Source organism: Phaenicophaeus curvirostris, chromosome 8 (assembly GCF_032191515.1).
Source record: "Phaenicophaeus curvirostris isolate KB17595 chromosome 8, BPBGC_Pcur_1.0, whole genome shotgun sequence".
Taxonomy (NCBI): Eukaryota; Metazoa; Chordata; class Aves; order Cuculiformes; family Cuculidae; genus Phaenicophaeus; species Phaenicophaeus curvirostris.
Window position 1 is genome coordinate 32,103,727 of NC_091399.1, and position 13,238 is coordinate 32,116,964.

Here is a 13,238-nt window from a genome sequence, read left to right on the forward strand (position 1 = left end):
CAGAATTGAAGGTGGCCTTGTTCACAGGGGATGATGCAGAACCTCAACATGTCAGTGGCTACACACGTCACATTTGAAATGTGACTCTTCAGTAGTGCAACTGAATAACTTGTGGTAGACCTGCTTCTGCCTAAACTAATATCGATTGGCCTCTCTACACAAAGAAGCAGCACAGTAACTTGTCTTGAAATGAGGATAGGATACAAGGTCTTGACCAACCATACTGTTTAGGGAAAACAAAGCGTTATTGGCAGTAGGTGGAAAGAAGGATGCTGACTTCCTCTGTACAGCACCTGCATGTGAGGGCATAGTTAGAACAATGAGCACTTCATTCTGTCTCCGTCTCTGTCTCTCTCTCTCTCTTTTCCCTTTCCCCTCCCAAACCTAATTCAAGAAGTTTTACATCTTTTTAATGCAGAAACGTATTCCATTTTAACAAGGCGACTGTTGTTAATTATGAAGAAGCAAGAATTTCTCAACACTATGCAGACAAGACTTAAAAAAATGAACTAATTAATAAAAAAGTTTTGGCTTAAATACTAAGAACAAAAACAGAACAAAAGCTTCCCCTCTCCTCCTTTCCACAGCAAGTGTTGCTATTTTACACTACCAAAAATAACAGAAACAGAGACAAAAAGTCATCCTACTATAATAAATAAAAAACCAAGGGGGTGGGGTGGATTTTTACCTCAAGCATACAAGTGCAAAGCTAATATCCAAACAGTCATATGTTCTTATACAAATAAAATCACAATGATATCATGTAAAAATTGTAGCTAAAGCATCTATGACTGATGTAGGATCACTTTTTATATGCACACGTATTTGAGGGTTGCTCATTCCACTTGGCAATAGCAGCAACTACCAGTGGAAGTTTAGAAGTTCAACAAATGCATTCTAATTCTATTGCCTATATTTTAGAAAATCTAGTAAATCATTCTGGCTTGGTTTTCATTTTACAAGCCCAGCAACATTAATGTTGTTACTACAGCTAAAATAAAAATAAAAACTGAAAGCAAGCTGTGAACTATTTAAATAATATATACCTCAAACCAGATAAATTAAGCCTTTAATATAACTAAAGTTCTACTTCAGTATATTTGTTAAAAATATTTAAAACACATACGTGTACTTTGTTTGAACTTGAAGGAGAACATATATAATTCCCGGCATTAAAATTATTCAGACATAATAAAAACTAAAACCATGTCCCTGCTGAATGGTGCAAAGAGATTTCCACAGGCTGCATAGCCCTTGTTTCCCACAATCAGGCTGTCACAGCATGAAAACATTCTCCTGCGTGTGGAGGTTTTGATACCCATTTCCCTGGTGAAAGTGCAAAAGGATCTGAAAGAGTTATTGACAATTCATACAGTATCCCATATTTCATTAGATAGTACAAGCAGAGAACATATCTTAACTCTGAGGGGAGATGAAGCAACAATGTTTTAAATGACTATTGACTCCACTAAATTTCCTGATAATGTCAGAAGACTGTAGTCTGTCAGGTTCATAAGATGATACAGGAATCCAATTATGCGAAGTCTATTTAGTTGTCCTGTTTGCTAAGCCAAAGGTTAACGAGAACTGCACTGAAAAAACCTCCTGTGGTATTACAAAGTATTTCTTATGCAGCATAACACGCAAATGAAAAAGTATTTTAATCAAGTCTTTCTTTAACTCTTTAATTGCAACAAAGTACTATACAATACAGCAAATTAAAAACCCATGATGGAAAAAGTGATTTTAAAGATTTGCCACTGAAGTAAAGACACCATGACTAATTACTGGAGTAATTATTACCAAATATTTCTAATTTGCAAAGGAAAAAATGTTTAGATCACAGAATCATAGTCATTGCTAACATTAAATCTTTACAAACAATAAGCTATGACCTCTAATTTTAGATAGAAATTAATTATATTTTTGTTGGTAACACATTCAAATCTGTTTACACAGCTGACAAGTCTCAGCTGCACCAGACTCGAGCAGTGAGCTTTGAGGACTCTCCTGCTTTGGAGCAGATGACTCAACATTCACCGATTTCATTAAAGATGAAAAGGGGAAAAATTCACCTGCAACAATGTCACTTGTAAAAACAGACTTATGAGTTTTACATATGTGAGGTATCCTATTCAAAAGAATTGGGGGGTGAAATACAGGAAAACCTAACAGCTGTGGGAAAACGGATTAGAAGTGTTGAGTTTCCAATTCTTTTTTGGGCTAATGTAAACTAATAAAATGTTAAAACGGATCCACATTTCAAAGACAGTAATTACCACATGACACCATGCTGTTATTTCAGATCTTACATCTATTGTCTCAGATATGCTCTTGAATACATGGACATAGATTTACCCACCTCTCTCATACTTAACTACTGTTTCAGCAAACACTACCACAGACATATTTTACAAGTATATTAGAAATTCAGAGAGTCTTTGCCTTTTTTTTTTCCTTTTTTGATTGGCATAAATCCTTTAAAAAAGCAGCAGTCGTAATGCAAACAGCAATTCTCCCTTTACAAGAAGAGAGTAGAAATGGACAGGAAAGTAATGCATTGAAGATAATGCTAATATGTAGAGAAAGCAAATCCCAATTCCATTTTCACTTTGTAGAATACTCGAGTTCAACCTCTAGTTTAAATGAATGATTTTATAAAAACCAAATTCTTAGTTTTTCCATATTTTTCTTAGGTCACGAAATCTACATACAACACAACCACATAACTATTTCAGTCTTTTTTTTTTTTTCTTTTAAGTAAAGGCAGACCTCAGTAGCTGGCATTTGGAACAAAGTATCAGAAGAAAATTATCTGAGCAAAACTGAAAGACACGCTGTAAAACATTCTAAGGACAAAGTCTAATATTTAAGGGAATTCTGCAGTTAACTCCAACAATTTCATGAATTTGTAGGAAATTCACTGTCAGATTATTCTGTTACTGAGGGTACGTACTGATTTCAGCTAAGGTTTCCTTCAATTTCTAAATAATGGTATATCTAAAACCTGCAAAATACACTCAAAACTGAATAGATATTGTACTGTATACACACTATTTACTATTTTGAAATATAATCTTCCAAATGTCCATACATTTTCACTGACCCAGCAAGAACCAAAGCAGATACTTTAAAAGCAAGTGAAGCTCTCTCTACTTTTTTCAAGAGGAACACCTACCACTTAAAAGTCAGACACAGGCTTAAGAGTGCGAGTGATCGGATGGACACAACTGAGGAAAGTATCTTCTGCAGTCAGAATACATGTGAAAAATGGGACTTCTACAGAAATTCAATCACTGCAAAAGATCTCCTCAACTTCCAAAATTATTATGTTATGATAAGTTACTGCAAAAATGACAATAAAAGCTATTAGGTGATTCTGATCAAAAATCCAAGTAAAATCAGTTATTTGTAGGAAGAAATTAAATGAGAACCAAGGCTACTAGGCTACTTACCGAGTCATCTGTGGCAGACGGAGGCCAGCCTTCCCATAACTGATGACGGACAGGGATACTAGTTAGGTCATACACATTCCGCTTTACCTAGTAAAAAAAAAAAATTAAAAAATCAGAACTTGTACTAACAAAAGCATAAAGGGTAATTGCATTATTTTAATCATAACCCCCAGCTGTTTATTTTTCTTTTTTTTCCAATTATTGTAAATCAGATTCCTCCAACACTCCAAGATCCAGATCTGTTCCACAGGTTTACACACAGTACTGTTGAATTTCAGTGCTGCTGAACCCAATCGAACAAGCTACGTTAAAGGAAAAAAAAAAAATCTATAATGTATAATTCATAATGATTCATTATTACTTAAGTATTACAAATGTGTAAAACAATTCATTAAAAAATTTTCACAGTTAAAAGTATTACAAAGTAATGAACAAATTGAGGGGATAGATAAGGTAATAACAAAAAAATCTGTTACAGGTGTTACTAGTTAATGTATTCTGTTCCACCTGAAAATTTCCAGTCCATGCCACATCAAATGCAATAAGAAATACAACCAGTTTGCATAAGTTTCTTAAATGGGATCCAAAAATAAAAGTGAGGGTATTAAACACGAAAATTGGAATTAATAAGCACATTTTCAATGAAGACAACACATTTCAAACCTTCACTAGTAAAATGCAAATAAACTAATTTTTACATCAACTCTTTTCTCATGTTATTAAAATATAACTCGCTGCCATTAATCTTCTCACATGACGGTTGTCAAGAGGAAGGGAGAAGGCAAAGGACAAAGAATTGAAAATTTCAAATACAGGAAGAATGCTGCAAAATACAAGTTACAAAACTCTTTCCACAAAAAAAAGCTTTTCCATAAAAAAGCTGGTCTGTTTTATCAGAGGCTTTGGGATAAGCAATTCTTTAAACCACAAAAAGATGTATTTTTTACTTAGAATAGAGAATGATATTTTAAACGCTGAATACGTTATACCTGAACGTAAAGGTTGCACAAGCAATAAGCACATGTAAATATTGCCCAGCTGGACCAGAACTGTGGACAATATAATGCTTACAGCAAGCAATTATGGCCTCAAGCTCCGCCAGCGGAGGTTTAGGCTGGACGTTAGGAAAAAATTCTTTACAGAAAGGGTCATAGGGCACTGGAACAGGCTGCCCAGGGAGGTGGTTGAGTCACCTTCCCTGGAGGTGCTTAAGGCACAGGTGGACGAGGTGCTGAGGGATATGGTTTAGTGTTTGATAGGAACGGTTGGACTCAATGATCCAGTGGGTCTCTTCCAACCTGGTTATTCTGTGATTCTGTGATTCTGTTTGGTTTATCTTCCATAAAACTGCTACATTGGAATAAAAGGTCCTCCCATACCTTCACAGGCCTATTTTAGTTTTCAAGTGCAGATCTCAAAAACCTATATTACATCCAAGAAAACATCCCCAAATAGATAAAAGTAAGGTTTGATACATTTTACTAACATTAATCCAAAACCTGCCCCCTGATGCCTTCTTTATCTTTACATTTGTTCACTTGTCAGCTGGAAAGAATCAACAATTAATTGTACTCTAATTTCTGCTATGAGTATTACCTTTAATTCTGTGGACTGAAAAAAACATAGTTGTCAGTGGAAAAGACCTTTGAGCTAGCACCTTGCTTGCAATCTAGCACACTTACGCTAAGTTAACAACTTTCTCTGAGCAGAAAAAAATGGTTAAAAAAAATTAAGAAAGCTGAAATTTTTCAAAATGAGAAATAGTAACATAATCCATATATTCAGAAGTTTCACATTCAAGAAATGAATGAAATATGACTTTAAACTAGCGTTGTAAGGGAGATAATGCAATAAAACATAGCGATCCACTGCACATTTTTCGTCCTTTGACCCTACCTATTAATCAGTATTTGCCACAGCACAGTCGAGGTTTGGATACACAGTAGGGCAATATGGTAATACAAACACATGAGATGTGCATACGTTCCCTCAAAATCTGCCATTTATATTTAGTACAGAATGTATATGCAACATCTAGCAGAAGATATTAATCTAAAAATCTGTTTGCACAATGAAAAAGTACCAAAACTCTTTTTATCTCTATTTTTCCATATTTTGCACATGGTTCAAGCACATTAACACACAGATGAAGAATACAGGTGCAGACATGAAGTGGTAAAAGAGCTGTTCTAATCACTGTAAATATCCTAAAGGGAATGGGGGAAGAGGCAGAGATTTCCACACATACACTTGCTCACAAATTCAGTGCCCCTTAGTAAAAACAGTGAAGAATTGCTTCACAGTTCTGGTCAGATTTACTATATTGGCATGGGAACATGAATTAATAGTGTTAACGGGGCTATGCAGATAATAATTCAAATACTATCAGTTCAAAGCTTTATAGATGAGAATATTCTGCACAGATGAGTGGAAAAGAGTGGCTTTGAATTATTATTGAAAAGCAAGATACATCACTTCCAACTCTGATTCTACAACTCACTTAAGGACGAGTGCCAGATGATGTGGCTCCCTTATCTGGACATTTCAGATAACATGTATTTAGGCTGGACTTTTCAGCTCAGCTTTACAGTCACTGTATGTTGTAGAGTCATCAAGATATCTCTCAGTTTTTTTGTAAAACTGGTAAATTACAGCTACAACTGATAAATTTTATGTTAATTTTGGTTTTGTTCAGGAATTTCTGCAGGGAGAATGATCTGGTAACAGTGTTTCAATTAAAAAAAATGACAACTATATTTTAATTTAAAAAAAACTAAACCAAGAACACTAGTTAGTTCTAGATACAGAACACTAAAGCACTTAATAACAATTAAAGTAGATTTCATATTATAGCGCTTCTTCATATTTAAACATGTTGCCATGCTTTAAAATAATACAACTATACCATCATTATTTAAAACACATTTAAATTAATTTAGAATACATATATATGGTATATTCTTATATACACGTGCATATGTATACACACATGCACCTGTGAAAAATGGAATTATTGAAGACCAAACTCTTTAGAGCTTGCTATATGATCTCATTCCTACTGTTCAAAACAAACAGCCTTTCTTCACTGCTTCTTAACAAGGAGGTAGCCTGCTGTGCAGTATTCTTTTCACAGTAGTATCAAGGTAAAGACATGTCATTACTCCATACTGACCCCACAACAGCCTATCAAAATGTAACAATACTGATCTGTGAATGCAGTTCTTGGTATTTTTGTTTTCTTGCATTAAATACCAGGATAAACCGTCCCCGTGAGAAAACAGTTCTTGAATGACATATAAAAAAAGTCTTACTGTTTTATAAATAATTTTATAAAACTCTAGCCATTTTGAAATAAAAGGTGAAACTTTCTTACAGAAACGTGGGTTCAATACAACTACATAATATTGTTTTCAAAAAGTCTTTAGAAGTAAAGAAAAATAACTCAGAAGTCACATTCCTCAAATTCCCTTTTAATTCCAAAGTACAACAGAAAGGCATTATGAAAAAAACAGTATTTCCCTTCTTTCATTAACTCATCTGTAACTGCTCTGAATTCAATAACATTCCTCTGCTATTCTAAGCTTGAAAGGCATGCTCGGGGTAAAGTGTTATGTTGGTATAAAGCACAATGCCAGCCTGATGTGCTGGACAAAAGTGATCAAAGTTGAAGTAATTTTAGTCAACGCACAAGTATTCTGCTGCATTATTCTAGCAGAATGACATCTGTTGAGCAACTCGTCGCAGAATAAACTAGTTGTTATAGACAGGCCTGGTCGGGTAGGGGACCATGTAAGACTTTATAGAGTAATGTTTGACTAAACAAACTGCTTGAGTTAAAATCAGAACTGGATTTGGAATTCATGCCAAAGCAGTCCTCTTTCAAATAACAAGCCACAATCAATTATTTAAGATAAAATAAGCTTACTTTTAAATAATGATTTAATTTTAGGTTTCTTCGATAATTAGATAATATTACAAAAGCAGACTGCAAGATGTTTTAGAGACTAGGAATATTTACTGATTGAGCATAGAAAACCCCTTTTCTTCATTAATTGATGTAATTTCAACTTAAAGTTAAAAATTCTGTAAGGAGGGGAAAAAAGAAAAATCTAAAAATCTGCATAAAGCAGAACGATAAACTGCTTTTTCACTAGGCCAGTGGAACAAAAACCTGCAATCATACTCTGATGCAACTGAAAAAAGTTAGCATAGTAAATGGACAAAGTCTGTGACAAAGCTTTTATTTGTAAATTCACACAACATTGATAGGAAGACTGGAATCTTTATAAATTTGTGTAAAGCAAACTCTAACTTTCAGTGCCATCCACAGAGCTACATTTCTTGGCAAACATTTTGGTCCCTCACCTTTGATCAGTTTGAAATACTAATTGGTGGTATTGTCTCTGTGCAGCCCAGAATTTCTTTTCATAATGCTCAGATGCCGTGGTGACTGGCACATTACTATGGCAGCCACCCTTCAGATTATAATCTTCAGAATATATGAGATCATTTAAAAATGAATGAAAGGCACATCTATTTGATGCCACAACTCAGCTGTGAACAGTATCAATAAAACCAATTAAACCAAAAAAATCCCCCATATATTTCAGATGTAATTGTAGTTGGAAAATTATGTATAATTCCTGCAGAATATCCTGCCTTGCAGCTATACACCGATGCTGAAGAAGCACATGATGTTTTTTACCTTCAGCCTATTTTCATTGGTGTCAGAATGGAGTTAAAATATTAAACAACTTTTAATATGTTAAGAAAACCTGTACATCCAAGTAACCAGCACACCAAGAAAACCGCAGATGAAGAGCCTTAGTTTCTTATCTTTCACTGTTTATTTAAGCAGATGCATATATTACTTTAGTAGGAAGGTTAAACACAAAAGACACACTTTAGGTAGGTAGGAAGTCAATCCAACATTCAAAGCCCTTCCACATCCATATTAGTAAGGATAAAATGAAATAAAAAGTATCACAGGGTAAGAAGTCTATACCAGGTAAGGTGCTGATGGCCACCCTCTGATGGTTTCACTTGCCAGGAATAAATAGCTGTTTTCTTATTTCTGGATTAGAAAAATCTGAAATCTACTATCAAAGAAAAAAAAATAAAACCAAACCAAACACATACAGAATTGTTTACAGAAATGAAATATTATGATGAATCATCAAAGAACCGTCATGCCTGAATCAGTATCTTTGAATCGCAACAGACCACAACAAAGTTTAACAGTAGTTTCCCTCAGGCTGTTTTCTGCTTATGCAGGTACAAGTTAATTGAAATAACATAGATAATGAACTTTTGTTAGTCTTATTACGAAATATAATTTATGCAAAGCTGTAAATTGGCTGAGATGCTAAAGACTGTTCCAGGCACGTAGGCAGCATGAAAGACAGTCCAAAAATGAGTGCATGAAAGGCAGACAAAAGGAGCAATAAAGTCAGAGGACTGTGAGGAATGTGGAATGTGAGTTGGGGGACGCGGGGAAATGAGATCAGATGCAGACAGAGCAAGGTTGCATGGGGCAGTGACAGCAAAGGGAGAATCTTGACTTTGACATTGTAACAAAGAAGCCAAGACGAGTAAGTGAAATTTTCAGGGTACAGTAATGATATGAATGAGGCAACGACAGAAAGAAATGCAAGGTAAGCAAAAGCAAAGGGAAAGAAAATCAAGAAAGATGGAAAGAGGCAAAACCAGATAACGCAATGGTCTTCAAGATTATAGAGGAAAGCTTTTAATATATCTACCAGACAAAATTCCACCAACTGATATAAAAAGCATGGGGAACCCGGCAGGAACAGGAAGCACGGACAGAGTCTATCAAGTTTCTAAGCAAAGAGAAGCGTTAAAGGTGATAAAATGGTGAACTTGAAAGAATCAAATCATAACATCATTATGTTACAGATTGTTATGATCAAAGAGGATGGATGAGATAAAAGTGTGATTTTGGTTAACTATGGACTAACAAGAACTATGAAAAACTCATGAGATGTAAAACTTCAGAGAAAATTTTTGAATCGGCATCTTTGCCACAACCTCTTGCAGTCGATTAGGTTCACAGTAGTAGTAAAGAGACAGGACAGAAATGGAAGAAGTAAGGAGAGGAATGAAAAACAAAAAGACAGTGACCCATATTTAAAATCTTCACTTTTTCACAAATTGTCCCAGAGAAAAAGTATTTTGCATTTTATCAGAAAAGGCTATCAGAGCTCTATGAGAAACTGAATTTCTTAACTTTAAAAGATGATAGGTGCAGTAATTTTTAGCCAGCTATCTGCCAGCGGGATACAGTGCATTACTCGCTTCATCTATATATAAATTACAATGACCATTATCACCCAAACCAAAGCTCTCAGGTCACTTTATGTTAGGATCATTGGAGGGGAATGGCATAAGTCTTCACCACTTACAATTTCATTCACATTTTCGTATCTCCAATACAAATACAATAAATTATATTAAAATATAAACAATGAAGGTTATTTATATTAGCAAATTTTAATTTCAGTGTAGCCTTTACTTTAGAAACAATAAAGCATCTCTGAAGACATCAAATGATAACTGATCTCTCTTTCCAGCAGCTGAATGAAGCTTAAATAATGGAGTGCTTTCAATAAGTGAATTAAGATGTCAGAATTGGACTATTTTTATATAACAGCATCTGCTTCTCGGGAATTTCACACCACTGAAACTCTCCAAGGAAGACTCACTATGCTAAAATACCTATTTATGTTTTCATATATATTCAGTTCAGTCTGTTATAATCAAAGGAAAAAAATGTAGTTCCAAGTTAAATATTTAAAATCTATACTGAATGCAAAAGAAGTCCCCTCCTGCAAATCCTGCCAGCCAAAAGTCAATTGCGATTCAGCACTTTTATGAAATACACAAGAATGGAAACGCGTGTTTTACTACAATACATTCTCTAATTAATTTCATAGAATGTGAATGTGTTTTGCTACAACACATTTTCTAATTCATTTCACAGCTCTTCCTTTAAATTATTATTTTTGTTTTTAATACCTCTGAAAGGATCAGTCATTTACAAAGTTTTCCCTTTAGTAGGCTAAAGCTTTGAAACCTCCTTTCTTGTTCAGTGCAGAATTAAAATGCAGGTTAAATTCTACCATAATTGGATTTAATTCAATGTCTCAACTATACTACTTGCTTATTGTATCACAGCAAGTAAAATTGAAGCTGGCGAAGAGCAACAAAACCTGTGTATTCCCTGCAAGTGAGTATTCTCTTCCCTTTAAGTAGGACTGTTATATTTTCAAATTAAAAACAACATGCAATTTCAAACCTAGGAGAACCTAGAAATCCACTCTACATCAGCCACATAAAAAGCAGAGTTCAGCAGCACATTACAATACACACATGCACCAAAAAAACCCCAAAAAAACAAACAAACAAAAAACCCAGAAAATTTTCTGCTGAGTGTTTGTGTACCACTTTCTTGCCATTAAAGACATTTTACTTACACATTCAACTTTCACTTCAGATTTTAAGCAACAGCATTTGAACCAAAATATACCCAGTTTAAACTACTCTTAAACCAGGCTGTATTGTACTGCAGTACTCAGTAAATATTGTGTCAGTATCTTCACCAAAAATCTTGTTGAATTGATTGTATAACCATTCGAATTACCTTAAGTCTGGAAAATAATGTGTGATTTTTATGACATTGTGCTGCTAAGAGTTCTAACAAAGAAGATTATGTCACATTAAACACTAGGTAAAGCCCAGCATACACATTATTCAATGTTTCTAATTCTTTTAATTCAGTATCTAGAAAAAGAGATTAAAGTCAATTAATTTTGCCTCTAATCACTGCAAAAGTGGAATAAGAACTTCATATGTCTAGGGATTCAATGAATACTTTAACATAAATAATCTATGCTATTTCCAATTCCAGTGATGGGGCGAGTAGAAACAGGTAACTACTAAGAAGGATGAAGTGGCTGAATACATAAGGGCAAAGTTACTGTATTATTTTGCTATTATGCATTTTAAAATGGAGAAGGGAAGAAAATTTTCAGGATCCCATAAACAGACAACAAATTTAACAGAGAGATGATTCACCATATTTTATTATGAAAATATGAAACTAGATATGAGAGCTGACTCCCCAATATCTCTTCCAAAAAGGCACATAGATTGTTTCTTCCCCAACTAACTTGCGGCCTCATTCACCCAGACTGACATCCATCATGGTGAGTTATCAAACAATATCTAGAACAAAAATGTTAATTCCATTTCACTGATGCAAATTCTTGAGGACTATAGAGACCTAATAACTCACATGAAATACTACTGCCAAACTTTAAATGTCCTAAACTAAAAAAATAAACTGGGTTTTTTTCCTAAGCTAGTTAGCTACTTCTATCTTCTTGTTCTAAAGTTCAGAGAAAGACACCTTCAGAGAGATCATCTACTCACTATATATACTCGCTGAACTAGCAAGAAATTTTCTTAACTTCAGCCTCCTGTGCAGACAAGGTTTGAGGCTTGAGAATTAGTCTGAGCTCTCTTCAAACTCCCAGATACTACTTTTTGACACTGCTTTGGACCTACCATTTTCCCAGGCTGCAGTCAGTAGCAAATATTAGGCATATTTCCTATGCCTCTCACTTTGCTCTCACACCATCTCTTCTCTGTAAGACCTACTGAGGATACTCAGTGTGAATATCTGAAAATAAACTCCCACGCAACATGAAACACAGCTACACAATGCAGGATGTAGAAGAACCAGCGAACAAATAATTTTAATAAGAATAGCTTATTAAAAAAGACAAAAACACCTGTTAAAGAGGAGAGTAATGGAGCCTTGTATAGTTCAAAGAAGGAGGTTGCTTGATGCCTAATAAACGCATACATGAGATCTGTTGTAGTACATTGGAGATAGTTCTATAGATACCTATACATAGAAAAATTCAAGTTCTATATACAACTGTTTCATTGTCTTCAGAATGCTAATTTACTTCCCAGTGCCTCAGTTTTCCACCAAGATAAACACACATTTTAATTCCAAGTAATAAGAGAACCTCTTTGCTGATCTCCATCTTTAAATACCCAAAATTAGGTATCCTTCTAGAAAAGTATTAATTCCTAGGTCAAAGTTAGAATCTTCTGAACTCAATACAGAAGTTACCGATTGCTGCTATATGGCCTGCACTGCTCAAAGGTTCAGCCTACATAATTATTATTATTCATTGCTTGTAGTGCCTAGGAGACCTAATTGTGATAATCCCCTCTGAACTTAAAACCACATGACCCTTTGATTTTTTTAATAGAAGGTTAAAAGAAGAAACAAATTCTTATAGAAGACGAAAGGAAAACACATTCTTAAGAAATTGAGGCAGGAGACATGAGTATTTAAAAAAGAAAAAAAAAAGAAAAAAAATTATTTTAGCAGCACACAAGCAAGAGGTTAAAATGGGGTACAAAAGAATTAGGGTGTGAGCTAGCTGTGACATTAGAGATTGAAAGGAAGATGTGATTAAGGTTAAAAGAGATCAAGCAACAAAGAGTTACTGCCAAAACGATTTTACACATTTATTTGAAAACGCCTTAAAGACTTCTGCTAACAAAATTAACTGATGATAATACTTGAAGTTTATTGTTTGTTTGTTCACATACAGTTTACTGACACAGGAAGGATACATTTTGATATTCTAGTTTGTTTTTCCATTCAGTAGGAATGGTCATTTGACAAAACACACTTCCTAGTAACCTGAACGAAGAAGCACTGCTCTGTGAAAACTTTTAACA

General features: G+C 34.5%; 1 protein-coding gene across 1 annotated transcript in view; it reads right to left on the bottom strand.

Moving 5' to 3' along the window:
* Positions 1 to 13,238, bottom strand: part of FAF1 (Fas associated factor 1) — a 168,011-nt gene that overhangs the window by 80,615 nt on the left and 74,158 nt on the right. Inside the window, exon 8 of the mRNA XM_069863103.1 lies at positions 3,456 to 3,542. Coding sequence (XP_069719204.1) covers positions 3,456 to 3,542 — 87 coding nt within the window. The remainder of the gene's footprint in view (positions 1 to 3,455; positions 3,543 to 13,238) is intronic.